Source organism: Trachypithecus francoisi, unplaced genomic scaffold, assembly GCF_009764315.1.
Source record: "Trachypithecus francoisi isolate TF-2019V2 unplaced genomic scaffold, Tfra_2.0 Lachesis_group1, whole genome shotgun sequence".
Classification (NCBI taxonomy): Eukaryota; Metazoa; Chordata; class Mammalia; order Primates; family Cercopithecidae; genus Trachypithecus; species Trachypithecus francoisi.
Window position 1 is genome coordinate 147,343,050 of NW_022681454.1, and position 23,078 is coordinate 147,366,127.

At 35.8% G+C, this 23,078-nt stretch overlaps 1 protein-coding gene across 5 annotated transcripts in view; it reads right to left on the reverse strand.

The window, feature by feature from the left end:
- The window catches only part of LRBA (LPS responsive beige-like anchor protein), a 787,299-nt gene that overhangs the window by 305,372 nt on the left and 458,849 nt on the right, over nt 1–23,078 (reverse strand). Inside the window, exon 1 of one of the 5 annotated variants that reach the window (XM_033215460.1) lies at nt 21,483–21,711. The exons of the other annotated variants lie outside the window; for them this stretch is intronic. Within the exon in view, the coding sequence (XP_033071351.1) occupies nt 21,483–21,509 (27 nt within the window). The 5' untranslated portion in view covers nt 21,510–21,711. Of the gene's footprint in view, nt 1–21,482; nt 21,712–23,078 lie in introns of those variants that run through there. 5 annotated transcript variants of the gene reach the window in all.

Genomic DNA, 23,078 nt, shown 5'->3' on the forward strand with positions numbered 1-23,078 from the left:
TCTCAGACAGACATATCACTTACATAGTATAACAACCAGATGTATAACCTGAATCTAATCATAAGGAAACATCACACAAATCTAAATGAAGATTACTCTCTTAAAAAAAGGAGAGAACTACTTTCTTCAGAAGTGGCAATGTCAAGAAAGACAAAGGTAGCCTGAAAAATTGTTTCAGATTTAAGCAGACTAAAGAAATATCTAATTCTAAACTTGATTCTCTACTAGAAGTCAAAAATATTGGCCGGGCGTGGTGGCTCATGTCTGTAATCTCAGCACGTTGGGAGGTCAAGGCGGGCGGATCATGAGGTCAAGAGATTGAGGCCATCCTGGCCAACATGGTGAAACCCCATCTCTACTAAAAATACAAAAATTAGCTGGGTATGGTGGTGCATGCCGGTAGACCCAGTTACTCAGGAGGCTGAGGCAGGAGAATTACTTGAACCCAGGAGGTAGAGGTTGCAGTGAGACACCATCTCAAAAAAAAAAAAACAAATATATATATATATATGTATATATATAAAATGAGGGACATTATTTTGTCCATTGATGAAACTGAAGTATGGATGGCAGATTAAAATGTTATCTCAAAGCATTGATGAAACTGAAGTATGGATGGCAGATTAAAGTGTTATCTCAAAGCAAATTTCATAAATTTGATTACTATTATAGTTATGTAAGTAAGATAACATTCTTATTCTTAGGAAATACACACTGAAATATTTAGGGGAAAAGGAGTATAATGAGTACAAATGATTCAGAAGAAGTGATGAGTGTATTATATACACTTGTATGTATATGTGGGTGTATTTATTAATAACATATACATTATGTACGTATAGAGAGAGACAATGTCAGAGAGCAAAAATGATAAATGAGGCTATGATTATATAGCCTCATTTATATATATTTATATATAATTTATATATCATTATATTAAATGATAATAAATAACATATTAATGGTAGGTAAATCCATTTTTAAAAAACATGCGATCGGCCGGGCGCGGTGGCTCAAGCCTGTAATCCCAGCACTTTGGGAGGCCGAGACGGGCGGATCACGAGGTCAGGAGATCGAGACCATCCTGGCTAAAACGGTGAAACCCCGTCTCTACTAAAAACTACAAAAAACTAGCCGGGCGAGGTGGCGGGCGCCTGTAGTCCCAGCTACTCGGGAGGCTGAGGCGGGAGAATGGCGGGAACCCGGGAGGCGGAGCTTGCAGTGAGCTGAGATCCGGCCTCTGCACTCCAGCCTGGGCGACAGAGCGAGACTCCGTCTCAAAAAAAAAAAAAAAAAAAAAAAAAAAAAACATGCGATCTTTGTTTCATATGTAACAAATGTCATAAGTATGTAATGAGACTGAGCCAACATTAGTGAAAGATGGGCTTTAAAATGTTTTCCAGGAGCAGTTATTCTATCCTGTGATGTCCTTTATGACCAAAAACTAAATGAAGGATATCTTTGGAAGAAGGTAAAGCTAAATGGACAATTTGGAAACTGACTTCTAATTATACTTTGATTAGTATTCACAGGGTATAGACAAATACAAATGTGGCCTCTTCTTTAAAGGGTTTCCGTAGTTCAATCATTATGAACTCCAAATTGATACTCAGTAGAACAGCATATAGGTTCATATTTATAATTCAAATCATTGGCAATTAAAAGGATTACTATCACTGGGTGCGGTGGCTCATGCCTGTAATCCCAGCACTCTGGGAGGCCGAGACGGGTGGATCAGAAGGTCAGAAGATCGAGACCATCCTGGCTAACATGGTGAAACCCCCGTCTCTACTAAAAAATACAAAAAACTAGCAGGGCGAGGTGGCGGGCGCCTGTAGTCCCAGCTACTCGGGAGGCTGAGGCAGGAGAATGGCGTAAATCTGGGAGGCGAAGCTTGCAGTGAGGGGAAATCCGGCCACTGCACTCCAGCCTGGGCGACGGAGTGAGACCCCGTCTCAAAAAAAAAAAAAAAAGGATTACTATCAGCCCGGCGCGGTGGCTCATGCCTGTAATCCCACCACTTTGGGAGGCCAAGGCGGGCGGATCACCTGAACTTGGGAGTTCAAGAGCAGCCTGACCAACATGGAGAAACCCTGTCTCTACTAAAAATACAACATTAGCCCCGCATGGTGGCACAGGCCTGTAATTCCAGCTACTCGGGAGGCTGAGGCAGGAGTATCGCTTGAACCCAGGAGGTGGAAGTTGTGGCGAGCTGAGATCACGCCATTGCACTTCAGCCTGGGGAACAAGAGCGAAATTCCATCTCAAAAAAAAAAAGGGGGGGTTACTATCAGTAAATGCTAACTGAAACTACAGTAACAATTTACAAACAGTAATTTAATTTTCTACTAAAATTTACCAAAATATAATTCTTTCTGAGAACATTACTGTCATGTTTTATTATATGCTTATAAATATTATAAACCTACCAATCATATTAATATGATAAATACTAATTTAAATCTGTTCCTAACATGACAAAACTGTGTTATTCTAAAATCCATGAAGATGAGCTACTCCAAATGAGAACTTTTTCTAAATAACTGAAGGGCTAGTAACACTGTATTCCTTCTAAACCAAAATGGTATAGTGTGGTAGGCAGAATGATGCTCCTTCCCAAAGATGTCCACATTCTATTCCCTGGAATTCATGAATATCTTATTAATACCTTAAAAGGCAAAGAGGAATTACAATTGCAAATGGAATTAAGGTTGCTAATCAGCTAACATTAAAACAGGGAGATTAACCTGGATTATCTGGGTGAGTCCAGTGTAATTACAAGAGTCCCTTAAAGTACAAGAGGGTGGCAGAAGATTAGGTCAGAGTGATGCAATATAAGCACTCAATCTGTCCTTATTGACTTTGTAAAAGAAAGGAAGGAAGCCACAAGCCAAGGACCATGGAAGACATCTAGAAGCTGGAAAAGGTAAGGAAACAAATTCTCCCCTAGACGCTGGAGAAGAGAATGCAGTCCTGTCAACACCTTGATTTTACTTCTGTGAGACCTGCATAAAGCCACTACTTTCGTGGAAATTTGTTACAGCAGCAACAGAAAATTAATATATATTCTAATTTCTTTTCTCTTACAAAAAAGTGTAATATATATAATTTGATCTTAAAACTTCCTGTAGCAAATCATTGTAGGAATCAGTTACTATACTGAACAACACCCTACCAATCCCTACCTCCAAGCATACACAGATTCCCACATCCATGCTTTAGAATATAATATAGTTTTCATGTAATCTTTTGACAACAGAGACATTCTATTTATTATCTATTACTACCCTTCATCTACTGTGAATGGCTCTGCTCTCTCTACCCTCAGCATCACTCACCATCCCTAGATGTCCACTATTCTCTTTCCCCCTTAGTCTCTCCTTCAATTATTTTCTGTTATATTTGCTCACACAGTATCTCCTGAGTTTCTTGGCTCTAACACAAAGACTCTCCTTAAATGCACAAGGCTATTCAATGCCTTTTCTCCTTGTCTATAAATCTACCAATCAGCATATATTCTGTGCACCTCAGCTCTCTCCATTGTTGCTGAGTATTCACTGGTTGTTTTCCAGGAATATTTCTTCCCCTATTTGCAATAAGCATTAAATTTTTCTTTAGAAGGATATACGTATATATCTCTATATCTATATATACACACACACATATATATATATATTTTTAGCCTATCTACAAAATTTAATGGGACAGCAGCAGAGATAATGATAGCATAGTTACACATATACTCTCACTGCTATGGACAACTATGATAATGGCAATGTAAGTACATATTCATTTTCTCTCTACATAGGCAACTTCCCATACCCTGCCATGTATGTATGTTCTCAGCAAATGTTTAGAGGACAGAGGAGAAAGTAAGCTCTTAATCTCCTGGTGTGCAAATTACAGGAAGAAGAGAGAACTAAGCAAACAAACTTAAGTTCCATATAGTAACAGAATAAATAGTAAATATTTAATCCATAATATATTTTCTAAAAATTTATCTGCATTCAAGACATTAAAGGCCTTCAAATATTAAACTAGTAGAAACATTAGACTGAGTGTTATTAGATGACAAAATTATGTCTTACTCATTTTTGTTTCTCTGATGCTCACAATTAAGTTTGTTTTGAAATAATCTTTTTTCTTTTCTTTAATAGGGGTCTTGCTCTATTGCCCAGGCTACAATGCAGTGGTATGATCATAGCTCACTGCAGCCTTGAACTCCTGGGCTCCAGCAATCCTCTTATCTCAGCCTCTCAAGTAGCTGGGACTACAGGCACACACTACCACGCCCAGCTAATTTTTTAAATATTTTGTAGAAACGGGGTCTCACTGTGTTATCCAGACTGGGTTACCCAGGGCTCAAGTGATTACACCAACTCAGCCTTCAAAAGTGCTGGGACTACAGAAATAAGCCACCACACCTGGCTGAAAGAATCTTTTTTTTTAACCTTATGACAAATTTGTATATGAGCCTAGGTACACAGATCCTTGCAATCTAACAATACGACTTAGTAGTATTAGCATCACATAATCACAAGGCTGAAATATTATAGTGTTAGATTCTCTTTAAAATATATGTTTTTATGCAAATCAATAAATGTAATCCATCACATAAAAAGAACCAATGACAAAAACTACATGATTATCTCAATAGATGAAGAAAAGGCCTTCGATAAAATTCAAACATCCCTTCATGTTAAGAATTCTCAATAAACTAGGTATTGATGGAACATATCTCAAAATAATAAGAGCTATTCATGACAAACCCACAGCCAATATCATACTGAATGGACAAAATTTGGAAGCATTCCCTTTGAAAACCAGCACAAAACAAGGATGCCCTCTCTCACCACTTCTATTCAACATAGTATTTCAAGTTCTGGCCGGGGCAACCAGGCAAAATAAAGAAATAAAGGGTATTCAAATAGGAAGAGAGAAAGTCAAATTTGTTTGCAGATGACATGATTGTATATTTAGAAAACCCCATCATATCATCCCAAAAACTCCTTAAGCTGATAACCAACTTCAGCAAAGTCTCAGGATGCAAAATCAATGTGCAAAAACACAAGAATTCCTATACACCAATAACAAACAGAGAGCCAAATCATGAGTGAAAACCCATTCACAACTGCTACAAAGAGAATAAAATACCTAGGAATCCAACTTACAAGGGATGTGAAGGACCTCCCCAAGGAGAACTACAAACCACTGCTCAATGAAATAAAAGAGGACACAAACAAAGGGAAGAAAATTCCATGCTCATGGATAGGAAGAATCAATATTGTGAAAACGGCCATACTGCCCAAGGTAGTTTATAGATTCAATGCCATCTCCATTAAGCTACCAATGACTTTCTTCACAGAATTGGAAAAAACTACTTCAAAGTTTATATGGATCCAAAAAAGAGCCTGCATTGCCAAGACAATCCTAAGCAAAAGAACAAAGCTGGAGGCATCACGCTACCTGACTTCAAACTATACTACAAGGCTACAATAACCAAAACAGCATGGTACTGGTACCAAAACAGAGATATAGACCAATGGAACAGAACAGAGTCCTCAGAAATAACACCACACATCTACAACCATCTGATCTTTGACAAACCTGACAAAAACAAGAAATGGGGAAAGGATCCCCTATTTAATAAATGGTGCTGGGAAAACTGGCTAGCCATATGTAGAAAGCTGAAACTAGATCCCTTCCTTATACCTTATACAAAAATTAATTCAAGATGGATTAGAGACTTAAATGTTAGACCTAAAACCACAAAACTCTAGAAGAAAACCTAAGCAGTACCATTCAGGATATAGGCACGGGCAAGGACTTCATGTCTAAAACACCAAAAGCAATGGCGACAGAAGTCAAAATTGACAAATGGGATCTAATTAAATTAAAGAGCTTCTGCACAGCAAAAGAAACTACCATCAGAGTGAATGGGCAACCTAAAGAATGGGAGAAAATTTTTGCAATCTATCCATCTAACAAAGGGCTAATATCCAAAATCTACAAAGAACTTAAATTTACAAGACAAAACCACCCCATCGAAAAGTGGGCAAAGGATATGAACAGACACTTTTCAAAAGAAGATGTTTATGTGTCCAACAAACATATGAAAAGAAGTTCATCACTGATCACTAGAGAAATGCAAATCAAAACCACAATGAGACACCATCTCACGCAGTCAGAATGGCGATTATTAATAAGTCAGGAAACAATAGATGCTGGCGAGGCTGTGGAGAAAAAGGAATGTTTTTACATCATTGGTGCGAATGTAAATTAGTTCAACGATTGTGGAAGACAGTATGGTGATTCCTCCAGGATCTAGAACTAGAAATACCATTTGACCCAGCAATCCTGTTACTGGATAAATCATTCTACTATAAAGACACATGCACACGTATGTTTACTGTGGCTATTTACAATAGCAAAGACATGGAACCAACCAGAATGCCTATCAATGACAGACTAGATGAAGAAAATGTGGTACATATACACCATAGAATATTATGCAGCCCCAAAAAAGAATGAGTTCACGTCCTTTGCCAGGACATGGATGAAACTGGAAGCCACCATCCTTAGCAAACTAACACAGGAACAGAAAACCCACACCATATGTTCTCACTCATAAGTGGGAATTGAACTATGAGAACACACGGACATAGGGAAGGGAACAACACACACTGGGGCCTGTTGGGCCATGGAGGGGAAGGGGAGGAAGAGCATGAGGACAAATACCTAATGCATGTGGGGCTTAAAACCTAGATGATGGGTTGATGGGTGCCACAAACCATCATGGCACATGTAAACCTATGTAACAAACCTGCACATTCTGCACATGTATCCTAGAACTTAAAATAAAATAAAAAATGGAAAAAAAATAAAATCTATGTTTTATATCGATCATATACAACATCGTAGAATAGATTTTGCACATATAATTAATATGCATTATATAGAGAGATTTAATATGACAACTCTCCTAGCAATTTCAGCAGACAATTTCCATGGCAAAGTACAAGCTGCACACAATGGAATCCTGACTGACTTAACACATAAAACACTTAACAAAAATGTGGAAAAGCTATACCATCTAAGAGTTATTCTAAATTATTTTATAGTGTGAATACATTTATATGCATGTATATTTAAATTTACTGAATAAAGACACCAAATTAAGAAAATTAAAACCCTAAAAAGCTAACTACTATTCATATACTTTAATTTAGCTCTTTTCACTTTTTGCTCATTCATTTCAAGTCTTTCTTCATTAATAGAAGTTTAATATATGTAAAATCATAGCATAAAGGCCAGGCACAGTGGCTCACACCTGTAATCCCAGCATTTTGGGAAGCCAAGATAAGAGGATCACTTGAACCCAAGAGTTCAAGACCAGCCTGGGCAACACAGCAAGATCCCATCTCTACAAAAAAATAAAAAATGTAGTCAGGCATGGTGGTTCACACCTGTAGTTCTAGCAACTTGAGAGGCTGAAGCAGAAAGATTGCTTCAACCCTGGAGTTCGAGGTTACTGTAGCTTGTCACTGGGCTCCAGCCTGAAAGACAGAGTAAGACCATGTCTCTAAAAAAAAGAAATAAAAGTTTAAAAATCATGGGATGGAAATAACTTTGTGCTTTTATCTTTCGAAATACTTTAAATATAACTAATTTTATAATTACATAAATCTACCATTTCAGTTCTCCTTTAAGAAATCTACAAAGAAAAACTCACATGACACTTTCATGAGCTCTGAAGATTAAACTACATCTGGATTGTATCTGAAAGAATCAAGGATATAAGATAATTCATGAATGAATAAAATAGGATTTAATAAAGTAAAATATAAAATAAAGATCGATTTCAAAATAACAACTTGGTTTAGGACTGTAGTATATTTTCTTCTAGTTATAGATTTCTAATTAAACTATTTAGGAAAAGCTGTACTTTAATTTTAATTTTAAAAGTTAAAAGAAGATCAAATAACTGACACTAACTTCACATTAAAATGTATTTCACTAATACAAACAGTAATAATGACCACCACAAAAATTTTAACTAAGTATTAATTGACCTTCATCTGTATATTTTGACTGTATTTAGTTATGTAAATACTCACAATCAAAATATACAGATACAACTTTTAAAAATACACAGAAAGTACTTCGGCACTTATGAAATAGAATGCCATCATCTTCCATATAAAAGCTGAAATCAAATGAGAAATTGAAATTGATGTCAGTTTATTTCTGAGAGCTTAATATATTTGGTAAACTCCTTCCTCTTTGATAACACAGTGGTTTCAGTTTTGAATAAAGACTCATTATATGCCACAATATTTCCTAAGTATAAAATATGCAGCATTTTATTAACTCCATTTCCATCTTTTATGAACAGCATGGATATAACTACCAATCACTTTAAAACCAAATTTAAGTTTCAAGTATTGTTCATGTGATTTGTTACAAATTATTGTGGAAATTTCCTGACTATATAACATTGTTTAGACTGTAATCATTTTCTTAAAATTTACCTAAAATGGTAACAAGTGCTACTTGGCCCTCCATGTATTTAAAAAACAAAAATAAAAAACATGAGCCAGAGATTCCCAGATCTCTATATATTATTTGATCATGTCACAACATTTCAGAGTAGGATAACAAGATGCTTCTATGAAAATTAATGGGAAAGAGGAAAGCTTTGGGGCTTCTTGTGAAAACAAGAAAAAGTGTAAAGAAAAAGGTAGGTGATATAACAGATACTATTTAAGTTGTGGGAAGGCAAAACTTACTTAAGAAACTGTCATAGACAACTGCAGAAAGGGCATTAAAAAAAGGAGAATGGCATTGACAAGATATTAGTAAAGATTTGATGGCTTTAAAATAAACTGCCAACATCTTCACAAATTACACTTTACTGCTTCTGAGCTCTAGCAAGGTTTCTATACAGATAGGGATAATAATAGAATATAAGTCATTATAGATTTGTTGAGAGGATTATGACAATTAAAGTGCTCAGCATAGTGGTTGGCACAGAATAAGAGTTCAATAAAGCGGTGTGTTATTCTTATCATCTCATTGCAAATGAGTTTTGAAAGACTTTCACATTACCTCTAGAAATATCATATTGTAAATTTGACCTTGCTGATAGAAACCTGTCGGAAAAAGAAGGGCCTCAAATTAATCATTCTAGAGGCATTTATTTAGCATGTACTATCTACCTAGGCATGTGGTGCTACCAAGTAAATAACTTGATACATGCCTTCCAATAACTTTTCACAGGGTAGGTTAACAAAGGGAAAGGAATACATGGATAATAAGAGGAAATAACAAAAACAATGATATATTAAAGTGTTTAAGATCAATGGTAACTGAAGCATCTGTTCAAAGAGAGTTCTTGCCTAGGCACTGTGGCTCACGCCTGTAATCCCAGCACTTTGGAAGGCTGAGGCAGGAGGACTGCTTGAGCCCAGGATTTCAAGACCAATCTAGTCAACACAGTGAGACATCGTCTCCACAATAAATAAATAAATAAATAATATTACATTAAAAAAAAAATCAAAGAGAGCTCTCTGTGTGGCACCCAACGACAGAGGTAAGAAAGCTAGCCTGGAAAGACTAAGACTTCAGATTGGGGTCCAATGGGAAACAAAGTTGATTAGGAAGGATTTTAAGGATTTTAAAGCACTATGACATAATGACAGGGTGTTTTATTCTATTCCTCTAAGTAAAAACCTGCCAAGGGAACTAGAATATAAGCATGTATTTAATAAAATCATTTAATTATTAAACCACTGAAAATTTTCCCTTCTTTCTTTTATTCCTTCTTTCCATAAATATTTATTGAATCTCCACTGCCTAGCAGGCAGCATGTAAGTGGTGGTAATAAGAAAACATTAAGATGAGGACTATACCTGGTTTGAAGAGAAAAACTTTAGTGTAAATAATCCCAAAGAAAACTATCCAAGATTATTTTATCAGCACTGCACTTGCACTTTATTTGCTTTTAAGTAGGTAGACTGTTTTCTTTCTTTTTTTTTTTTTTTGAGACGGAGTCTCGCTCTGTCGCCCAGGCTGGAGCGCAGTGGCCGGATCTCAGCTCACTGCAAGCTCCGCCTCCCGGGTTCACGCCATTCTCCTGCCTCAGCCTCCGAGTAGCTGGGACTACAGGCGCCCGCCACCTCGCCCGGCTAGGTTTTTGTATTTTTTAGTAGAGACGGGGTTTCACAGTGTTAGCCAGTATGGTCTCGATCTCCTGACCTCGTGATCCGCCCGCCTCGGCCTCCCAAAGTGCTGGGATTACAGGCTTGAGCCACCGCGCCCGGCCGGTAGACTGTTTTCTTATTACAACTTAAAGATTTTAGAGTTTCAAGATTGTATCAAATTAATACATTTATTACATTTTAGATATATATTCATATCAAAAGCATTCTAAAACTCCATCCTCAAAGCTCTACTAACTTAAAGTAGTATTCTGGACCTGCACACGAGCATTCGGTTTTGAAATGCCCTACAATTTTATCAGATATCAGAAAACAACAACGAAAAATTAAACCTGGTTGAAAAAAGGGAAAGCTAGGAAAATTTAGAAGTAGATTTGGGTCAGAAGACTGTAACTAGCTTCTACCAGGCAAACCAAGATTTATAAAAGCATGTAACCTTGGGCGAGGTTCCCATGGCTCAGTTTATCAGCAAAATGGTGATAATACCTACCTCAAGGGGTTGTAGTAAAAATTTATGAGTTAATACAGGTAGAACACTTAAAACATTGTTTGCCACATAGTAATGTGTGCTATTCATATGTGCTATTATCATTGTAGATGCATCTTTCCAACTCTGGTTGGTGAAAAATATATACAGACAAATGTAAATAGCTCGAAAGAGCCTTCAGAAGTAACACAATAGAAGAACACGCAGGTAATCGCAGGATTGTGTTAGTGACCTAAGCGTGTTTAAGAAACAAGAGGTAAAGCAGAGGTCACAATGTGTGTTTAACTTTAAATAAATATATGAAACAAGGAAAATTATATTCTAGATTTTAAAACATTTAAATAACTTTCTATTGCTTTACATTGTCCAAACAAAAGCTGTATTAATAATAAAGAGTATACTTCTGAATCTGGAGTTCCATCAATGATTTGTTCAGCTTGCATAAGTCACAACTGATTGGACACAGTCCCTGTGGGCTTGCCATTTCATCCACACTGGACGGTTCATTAGTCATAATTACTATAACTGTACAGCAGAGACTGCAGTTTTATCTCATCATACATCTTTGATCAAGCTGCTTCAATTCTGCTTCATCAGCATATGAAGTTACATTATTGGAGCTTTTTATTTTCCAATCGGTAATTAACATAGATTATGCTTTTTATCAAAACATGTATTTGGTCTTCACATTTAATAGTGAGGGCCCAGATCTGACCACCATTTGACCTCTGAAATTTCTACCACCTAAATACCATGAATCATAAACTGAAATCCAGAATACCACAGAGAAAATTAAACAAAGAACTGACCTGTGTTAAAAAGCATAAGATGATTGCACTTATCTAAATTGAGACTAACCATATTTGCTGCAGCTTCTCATTAAACATTAAATCGCACACCAGAAGAACACATCATACATATTTATTGTTTTGCACTGTCACTTTCAAAAGACTCATACCACAATTAGTGTTTCTCTCAAACTATAAGCTACATAAAGAAATTTCCCATGAAGCTTGAAGACAAAGTAATGTAAAAGATGGTTCAAGAAGGTTAAAGAACAGATGGATAATAGATTTCACTGAACACTAAAGCATAACACACTCACTTCAGAAAAGAAAATGTTGCCAAAACATAGTTCAAATATAAAATACTGAATGAAATTGATGTGTCAGGAATTTTTTTTCCTTCCAAGTTCTTTTGGAGAACAATAGGGGACTAAAAGGCCTGTCTCACTATTTTTGCATCTCACTATTTTCATGTGTAAAGTGTTCCCACTGTAGGCTACATGAACAATCATAATCGACAGTTACATGCAGGCACTGAGGCTGCAAAAATCCCAGAGTAATTAGTGTTGTCTGAATGCAATGACATCTGTGTTCTCATGGTTCTCGAGACATGTCAGGCCAATAAGATGTATATGAAAAAATATGACAAGCATTGCAAATGCCCTTCTGAAAGGTCTTACACTTTAGGGGAAAGCTGAAGAAATAACACATGTCATCTTCTTTTTATAAGCAAAATATTTAAGATTAAAAGGTCTAGAAAGATCTTTTGACTCATTCATTCTCTTTTTGTAACTACAAAGCATTTGTTCAGAATACATCAATAGGGTATGAAAAAATCTGTTGTAAGTTGGCTTCTTTTTAAAACTTTCTCAGCACATGTGATTGATTCTGTGCAGTGCAATATAGGTGCCCATTCCTGTAAGTGACAAAACAGACGGCATATCTTATTAACATGCCTTGGTTTCTTTACCTTTTAATTAAAAAATATTACCTCTTAGTCCTGGACATAAAATAGTTCCAAATTTGTGGTTAAATGCCTTAGAATTATGTTTGTATTTTTCTAACAATACAGATTGTCAAATTGACTATATTAAAGTCTTTGTTTTAAGATACCTAATGTTTTTGCTTACTGATGCCTATTGCTGAGCCCTCTCCCTCTATATGCTGTGGCAGTATGAGCATGCACTTGCTCCAAGAAAGACATTAGTCATCATTAACAGAAGCACTGACACCAAATCTAAGTGCCTCTCCACAATGACCAAGTGGCAATCATCTTTCTCTTACACTGTCACTGCTGATTAGGATTTTCCTTCATGAAAATTTAATTTGTACCCCTTTCCGCAGCTTTTTTTTTCTTTCATTCCTGAAAAAGCAACTTTTTCAGGAGAGATTACAGATAAAAGCAAAGAAGCTCTACCTATAATATAGCTAATGATATAGAGATTACAAGATTCTCAGGTAAATCTTTTCTCTAATCCAACAGAAAAACACAGATTAAATCAATGATTAATAAACAGAAGAAAAACAATGATTCTAAAAGGAATATTGCTTTAAGAATCTATAAGCCTCAAAAGGTAACTAATTCAAGGAATCCAAATAAAACTTCTCTAAATATTAACATAATCCATAATCCAAAAGCTTCTTTAAAACTAAGACAACACTTTGATAGTCGCCGTCTTTCACAAGGTTCCAAATTTTTATTCTCCATTTTGTAAACAAGACAGGGGCATTCACACAGCCACATCACTGTAAACTGAAGAAAATACTTAAGCAGCCATACCTTTAGTATGCATTAACCTACTGGTTAGCTTTTTTTTTTTTTTAAGAAATTTTCAGTTGTACTGGACAAATGAAAATGATTCATGTGGCCAAGCAGGGTACTCTACAGCTAGATGATACTACAGACAAACTCTGGTTCTGTACAATATCACAATGTTAAACAAGATATCATAGCAATAAGTTATTTAAGGAAGTTTTTAAAAACATTTACTTTTCTGTTTTATTTCAATCTGTTTAAAGTTTTTTTTTTCTTTTTTTTTTTTTTTTAATGTAAGCATGTGATAGTTTGCAAGGGTCCTGGTACAACCCAAACTCCCACTTCTAGTTATAAATATTATCATCTCTTTGTATTACTTAGATATTATAACAAAATAGAGGTTGGTTTAAATTTACAGTATCTTGAAATTATTTTATATCCTTTTCCGAACATATGTACTTTTAGTCAAAACAGGTAACACTTTTGTGTTTACACGAGCATAAAATGTATCTTTTCAAAATGTAAATAACCACATGAAATCCTCTGAAAGCAAAAATCAACATTATTTCTTTGTAAATCAGAAGCAAGTACAATTCATCAAACTTTAGTCATTAAATGATCCTTCTACTCCTGACTATTTTATTGTGAAAAATAATACAGAACAAATTTGAAGGTCAAATAGCAACTGCTTGGTGGCATTTACAAATGGTTCAAGTTTTTTTTTCTTTTTTTTCTATTTAAAATTGGTCTGCAGTTAGAACACGTAGGAGGAGATTAGGAATTAAAATGGATTCTGGGAGGCAATGTCTAACTACTGAACTTTTATAACAGGAGTATCTTTGATTAAATAAGGAGCTATTCTAAAATAAAAGCAAAACTGTACCATGATAACCCAACTTAATTATCTTTGTAGAATACATTTATAAATGATTGGCTCATTCTATCTTTATTTGACAAACTAAATATGCCTCTTAAATTCTCAAACATTTAAGATCCTGATTCTCACAGTTGCACAGACTTATCCAAATCAAAACTTCAAAAACTTAACAATATAATGACTGACTCCATTGCTAGATCCAGTAAAAGTTCAAGTAAAGAAGTTTAGCTCTGTAACTTCCACCCCTCAACTAAACCTCCAAGTCACTTGTCAGTTAAAGGTTGGGCGATTTATTGACCGCCTCTGGATGCATACTGTCAGTGCTGAAGGAAATATGAGGGAGGGTTGTCGCTACTGTTCTGGAGCTCATTGATAATGACATACCTGCCTCTGTCACCCATTACCCATACTACAAACTACTTAGACCTAACTGAAAAATCAATAGCCTACTTGCACTGGTTCCTGTGGCTGCCTCCTTTGATTGTCAGCTCCTGTCTAGGGTCAGCACTTACATGAAAGGGGCTGTGACTGCCTGATGCTTTCAGGACAACCTAACGATATGAAACTAGCCAACAGAACAGTAAATTCTGTCTCCCTGCCCTCCTCATCAATTAGGCTTTGACTAGGCTTGCCTGTAGAAACCTGACCTTTTAAGTTTAGGTGAATATGGACTAGCTGAACACACCATTGCCCTCAGCACTGAGCCAGGAAATCTACTGACAGGTTAAACAAAACAGAAGGTTGTAACTGTCATAATTTGCATTGCACTTTCACGCCAACAAGGGTGTTATCAGTAGGGGCAAGCCCTGGAACACACAACTCCAGTACCCTTAAGCCACACTACTCATAAATTTTCAAGTGAAGTGAGATAAAACATAAATTCACAAATAGCAATGCATTTCTCATCTCTCAGTCTTTTAGGTTTGCACTTTGCAAACCCACAGAGTGCCCATCAACAACTCTTTTTGGTCAGCTGGCACTACCATTGCACTAATTAGGGACTTCCATTGACCATAACACAAAAGTAAAAATAACAATGCCTATTTAAAACCTATTTTAGAGAGCCTATACAATATAGTAGATAGACTGACTGGTATATATGTCAAAATGAGAACAATTAGATCTCAATATGTTATCTTTTCTTGCCTCAATTCACTCCCTCCAAAAGTGTCCAGAAGCTTAGACAAATAATAAGTTATCACATAAGTGAAAGGAGGTGTTGAAATTATTTCCTACCATGCTACTCTGATATAGCATCTTTTACAGTTTGAGGGAAAACTAAGAACATCTGTAAAATAAAAGATGTTAACACTTTTATGCTTGTCAGATCTTCTGATGAAAACAAGTGAAAAGCATGAGAAAGGAGTATAAAACTTGCCTTTCTTTAGTGATTCATGTTTTGAAAATCACTTCCCTGCTTAGATCTATCTTTTAACACAGTATGAACTTGGTAACAGCACAGTTGCTTAGCACAATGTCATTTCTCTAAGGAGAAGACCAATAGTTTCTTTTTTTTTTTTTTTTTTAAGTTAATTGTGAATGGGAACTTACTTTGGCTTCAAGAACTAATATTTACACAACACCCAATCTTCATAAAAATGTCCAAAACACTGACAGTCCACTAAATATTTAAGGGAAAAAACCATACTGTTCATATAAACATATACTATTTTTCTATATACAGGAATATATACTGCATTTTGTTTTATAATTTTATGATTCAACTCCTATTAAGCAATAATTAGTATACTCAGAATTTTTTCCCAAGTTGCATTGTCCCTCACAGTTGTCTCCAAACTATATTTTGTACATTTTTTCCATAAATCTAAAATATCCATAAGCTTATTCTTATCTGAGTTTAAAAACTTTCATATACCTATGTTACAGCAGCATTGAAAGCCTAAACATCTGCAGAAAGATTTCTGATAGAAATAAACAAAGATGTCAACGACTTTAGTCATGTAATCGTGGAAAATTTTAGACTTTTTTATCCAGAAGAGACAGAAAGATTACCTAGTCCAACCCACTCATTTAACAATTGAGAAAATAATGGATAAAGACAGTGACTTGATCAAAGTCACCCAGGTAAGCAACCCAGGACAAAAATTCTGGACTTTGTTTCCTAGATTGATGCTTTGCTGATACGTTCACACTGTCTCCTTTTATCTATCCAGGTAAGCTGGATAGCAACCACCTTATATTTAAAATATATATCTACAGATTTGTGTCATTCATTTTTAATTTATAAAGTTTATAGAAAGTTTTGATTAGCAGAAAAGATTAGATTATTCGTACAGCATTTAACCAAAAAGTTACCACGGAACAAATATGAGAAATAGAAGGCCCAATTAAGTATGGTTGGAATCCTTTACTGACCTAATATGATGATTAACTAAGCATCTGGTCATCTTTCTGCTCCTTTGTGTGTACCAGCTGATAGCAAAGTGAAAGGGTATGGATAGTGTCTGATCCCAGCAAGCAAATCATTTGAAAACAGTCATAGCTACAGGTCAAAGATTTTCTGCTCAATCTAGATGAACTTAAACCTACTAACCTCGATTTTAAACCTAATTACCTATATACCAAACCAGTCAGAAAATAAGAGAATGATTCTTTATGATCCAAAGATAATAAGGGAAGATAGGAAGGAAAAATTCAGGAAAGAGACTGGCAGAACCTTAATATCCATAGGCCAAGACAGTTATTTCATATCCTAGCTTTATATCAGATGGTTAACAGAAAAGTTTCCATTCCTTAGATCATTAAATATTATTTCATTTATATTACACAGATGTCTTCTATACATGGATTGCAATCAATGAAGCATTTTTTTGTTGTTGTTTAACCATTACAAGCAATCAGAGAAACCTCTCTGCACATCACTTTTACTCTAACTCATAACATTTAAAGGATGGGATAGGCTAGATTTTTAACATTTCCATTAAAAATAACACAAAGTCCATTAAGTATTCCCTGTAATCTTAGCAGATGATCAATGCCAAATTACCACTATTCATAATAATATAGAGTGCTATAGAACCAATACATTTTTAAATAAAATGTTTAAAATGGCTAGTGTTCCTAAACTATAACAAAAACCTACCCATACGATATGCTTAACTAATAATTTTAAACACAGACCCACAAAATGTCTTGTATGACCTGACAGAAATAGCACATATTGCCAAATATTATATTCTGAACTAAGTACAGCTCAATACTAGCATAATCTACGTCTCTAATTTCACTCGTCTGTTTTGTTAACGTCTGGCACTGATCACGAGAGAAAGTAGAAAGGGAGTGGGGATGGCTTTAATATCCTAAGAAACATATTCTACACAATATGAGTCATTAATATTGTCTTCATAAACAAAAGATATCACACCTTCTTGAAACCGTAAGGTCAGCTTTCAATTTTCTTTAGCACTTAAATTCATTATCCTCTGATCCTGGTTTTTCTGTCTACCTTCTGGAAGTGATATTAAAAGCCAGCAAAATTATTTCTCCAGGTAGAAAAGTCACAAAGAAAAATCCACAAATTATACAATAATTTCTTAAAGTTAACAGTTGGCTCTACCAAATATACCCTTTCATGTGAAGATAACAGTGACTTATGAAAGCCAAAGTTATTTGGCAGGTAAAATTTAATATTTACCTAATAGTACATTAATAAGTTCAAACTGGTTTTTTTTAAAAAAAAAAAAAAGAAGAAGAAGAAGAAAAAGAAAAAAAGGAGGAGGGGAGAGGAAAAGAAGGAAGAAACAAGGAAGAATAGGAAAAGAAAATTTTTAAAAATTTTGCTTTGACTTTTCAGAACTGCTTAACTATGTATGTAAATAAAAGAATGTAGTTGTTACAACTCAAAAAAGTATACATTTAAAATGAGAAAAAGATATATGATTCCTTGGTAAGCTCAAAAGACATATACCAATATAAGTGAGAATATAGCAAGTTCAAAGAAACATTCTAAAAAACACTTGCTGAATTAATTTAGATGTTAACATTTCACATCCTAGCGCAATAATATAATGACATTTACTTCTTAGGCTAAAAGCTGCTTACTTCGATTTTCCTGTGCACAAGTTCCTTACTCTATCACTGTATATTTTTGGTGACATCAAATTATGTATAGTTTAATAAAGTACTCATTTATGCAGTTGCTATTCAACTTGGGGAAAAACCCCAATATATAGCATACTCTCAATTTTCTCATCCCACTATATAATACAAGCATTATATTTGTAAAGTCTAATAGGTAACAAACAACTCTAATCATATCTATTATCTAAGGCAATCCAAACAAATTTAAAAGGACCACAAACAATACTCATCAAAAGTACATAAAAGAATTTTATTTTTCAGTACAGTTTGATAGGCTTACTATACAAAATTAAAGCTATTGCTTTTACCTGACATAAAGCTATCTGAAGTTCAACCTGTTCAGATGAGAACAATATCCTTGGGTTACTAATCAAAGAGAGTAAAGGAAATTTTTTTTTGTTAAGGCTATTTGGTGAGGGGGGAAGAATAACTTGTTTCAACAGCATGCTTGACCATATAAAATTATTAATAAGCACTATGGTGGACTGTTCAAGGCAAACATTCAATTACCGGTTATTTTAGATTGATTCCAGAATAATAATTACAAATAGCTTAGAAACAATCTCCTTAACACTTTGCAATTTTAGAAAACTAAATCCTTTGACAGAGAATAAAAGAGTATGTAGTTTTACTGTGACTTATAATGTGGATAGTATAATCTTGATGACTGTCATTACTGCATCTTACATATATTTAAATATAATTACTTCAATAACATGTCATCAACTAGAATATACTAACCAATCATGCCTGGGTTATTTACTTTTTCTGTTTTTAGTGAAATAATTTTTAAATTCAGAGAACTTAATAGTGTTTTATTTCCTCATTTACAATTTGACCAAAAACAAAAATGAATGTTCAGTTTTAAAAAACAAGTATTTTTATAAGTATGTAGAATGATTAAGTATATAAGAATTAAAAATTTAACACCCACATAGATGTTTCAATGTTAGATTTTAGAGGATAAGACTGTATACCAGTAAACATGTAGTCCTTTGTTTTCCAAAAAGTATAAATCCTCCAGAGATACTTTCTTTTCTGAAGTCAATAACCTGATTATTTTTTGAAAGCTTCTAAAATGTTTCCCGGAAAACAAAATCATGTATTCTAACATTTGTTTACTCTTTAGTAAAGATTATTGAGATACCATATATTTTTACAGATAATAAAATAATAGATACCTTTTAAGTCTCGCTAACATGATAAAGTAACAAATGCACTAAAGTTAACTCAGTAAATACATTTTTAAGTAAAGATCAGCAAAAAATAAAACAGTTTAAGAATTTTGTATTCTCTGGAAACATAAACAGGATTATAACTGTCATATTACAGAAGTACTGACTTCAGCCATTAGTTTGGTTTTGCTCCTGAGAAACACAACATGAACTACTGCATCATTTCTTTTCAAATCCATACATTCCCTGCAGCCGTTCAAGCTTCATCAGCAGTCCAGGAATGTATAAAAATGACAGGCAAAGGGCATTAGGTATTTTTACTTCCATACTGTTTTCCTATAAATGGAAGACAGGATTCTTTCTCAAAGCACTTAAGCTCAAGTTCAGTCAATGCTGAAGGAAAATATAACTGAATTCTCTATGCAAGAAAGTATCACAACTGGATTATGTACTACTTTTCAAGAAAATGTTGATAAATCTAATACTGTATTATTATCTTAGAATAAAACATTGTAGGGTTAGCAGTCAACGTAATTACCCATTATTCTTCAATTAGAAATATTTTCACTTTTTAAAGTATTCTGTCAACTCATCACCTTATGTTAGCACCAAAGTATTCAGTTTTGGTTCTAATTTTAATTATAAAAATTTCCTTAAAATATGCAAATTTTTTCTTGAAAATGCATTTGTATAAATAATTTTTTATTTCCAAGTTTCTGTACTCATAAAGGTTTCAGTGAAATAGGAAATTCCATTAATAATTAAAAGTTTATTTAACCACCATAAGTAAAAATAGGACGTAATGAGTAATCTGGTAATTTTACTGGACCTTAAAACATTCACATTGCTATAAAACTAGTACATTAACAACCAGACTCAATTTTTTGAAGAAACTGGTAAATTTTCAGACTAAGGTTTTAAACATCCACATATTTTAGTTTATAGTAACTAAAAACATGCCCACTTCAGTACTACCACCTACATTCTTCATGTTCCTAATGTAATGATGCAAGAGGTAAAGCCTAGGGAAGTCTGAAGGTTATGGACTACCCGAAATCCAAAACAAAAAACTCAAATCACACCCTGAATGTCCTCCTTCCCTTTTTAGGAATGTGCTGAAGCCAGCTCAGCACCACAGCTCTGGGCAGAAGCATGCTGATGTTGGCACTGCCTAAGCCAAACAAACAAGATGTTTAACAGCCAAATAAAATGTCCTGCAGCCTCCCTAATGAATTTGTCAAGGACCATCAGATTTCGCACCCCCTCTTTTGCCTCATTAACTCAAGTATGATGAGACGGATTATAACAAGAGAATACAGATGAATCGGTCTGAAGACCTGAAGTGGCTTTTAGCCTCTAGAGTTTCTTTCTCTCACTTGGTCTCCTTTAATGGAATATAGTATCTCCTGCAGAAGGACCTGCCAGTTCGTTTTAATACACCATCAAGGAGCTGCTGATGGACTTCTATACTAACACACATAAAAGCAGAGGTGACAGGGGCTCTCTCAATTACAGCCTCTTCGGATACCGTTTCCCCCTTCAATTATTCAACCAGAGGAAGAGAGGACCGCAAAGGCGCAGCTGAAGCTGCTCTTAGAGCAGAGGCAGCCAGAGTGAGTTGGGGTGGGGGAGGGGGGAGAAAGAGAGCCAGCAAGAGGGAGCATTATTTGCTGGAAGTGTTTAAGTTTATTGCTCGAATGATGTTTCTAATTAGTACCACGGCCATAAATTAAAGTCGCCTTTGTTTAACTGATTTATTATTTACTAGAGCATCTACCTAAGACAGGGTAAATTGGTAATGAATTGTTTTTAAATCAAAACATTTGTAACGTTTTATCATCCTTCGGCCTCTGTATGCAAAAGTGGAGAAGCGTGGGGGCAAGGATGAGAGAAAACTTAGCCGAGCTTGACAGAGCCGCGAGTGAAAGTGCAGCGGGGTGTCCGGCGAGTGGTGGAGCGAAGGACCGCACGGCCTGGGCCGCCCCACCCGAAAGGAGAGGAGAGGGCGCGGGACATGCGGCGCGGCGGCGGAACCCTGCGGACCAACTCCGCCACCCCTGAGGCTGTTTGCAAACACTCACTCTCGAGAGCGTCGCGGGCCGGGCCATTCGCGAACCAGACGCAACGACGAAGCGACCACCTCGAGAGTGGGGCGGGAAAGCTCCGCACCCTCTATCCCCGCCACCAGTCTCCGCCCAGTAACTGCCCTCGGAGAAGCAGCCACGGAGCCCCTCCCGGCCAGTCGCGCTCTCCCGGCAGTGCAGTGCCCTCCGGCCCAAGCAGTTCCCTGAGCGCCGGCATGGCCTCCCGGGTTAGAGCAGGGCTTACACACGCGCGAACCCCGAGGGCGCGAGTTCCCCTCCATCCTTAGGCTACGAGGCGTTCCCGGACGCACGCGGCCTCCCGGGAGAAGGCTGGAGGTCAAGCCGCCCAAGTCTCTGCCACTCCAGAGAAGTTAACTAAAGCTCTGGAGTCGCGCGGACGCTTTCTTCTGACTGTTCTTCCTAATCACTGGAAGACAAACCCTAAGCAACAAATCCGAGATTTTTTTTTAAGTAAATATTCTTTAGAAAGGGACTTATGGCAACGAGAGAGTAAGGGTGACAAACTGCTTGTGGTCCGCACGAGGTATGTAAGAAAGAACCAAGAGACCCAATTGTCTGATACCAAGTAGATGGAAAGCAATTAACTACCCTATGCAATTCAATTCAGGTTCACCCGGCCAGACTTTAAGAGGGTAAGTCAAGCCTTCCCAAGGGGTTTTGAAAAAGCCGAACTACCAGGTTTCTAAAACGAAGTCTTCACCCAAATGGACTCATAGATTTTTATTTTTATCGCATAACCCAGGGCTGGAATATAACCTCCGAAATCAAACTAAAAATAATCACATCTACCTGACATACGTTAAAAAGATTCAGAATCCAGACATTTTAGGTTCATACATAAACCCTCAATATTAAGCAAATCAGAAACAATGTTCTAGCTTTGTTTTTTTCACCCAAAAGTATCGAAAGGGTACAGTGGGTACAACTTGTTTAGGATAATACATATGCTAAAAGCACATGCATGTCTTTCATTGAAATGCCTAGGGAGGAGTGAAGCCATCTGTGTAATCAATAACAGGTTATAGATTTTTGTGGCAGTGAAGTCTTTTAAAAGCAAGAGTCAATTATGAAAATAAAATCATTTTACAAATGAAACTGTACCTATACCCCCTAAGAATACATTCACAGTTAGATTTACAACAGTAAAATTTTAAGAAAACTTTAGGTTTATATTTACTTCCCTTGTTTTTCATTAAGTTTGAAACAATTTTAGTAGCTTATTTTAAAAGTATATCCTACTAAGTTCTACGACATATAAATTTGCACCATTTCTCACAACTTAGATATTTTCTTGTTTGTAACTAGTTAATTCTTGCAACGATAAAATAATGGTATTAAATATATGTGAATCTTAATTATGAAATAATTATCAAACAAGGTGCTTGGACTAGTTTTTGCCCTGCCCTGTTTTTCAACAGCATATCGAAATTACTAAAAAGAGATTTATGGTTATAAACCCTCACCTTATATCCACTCCAACCCCCACTGGTGCACATATACAGCGATTGCTCTGATTCTTGGCAACAATGGGAGGGGAGGGGAAGAGAAAGGAGGAAGACTTTAAAGGAGGAA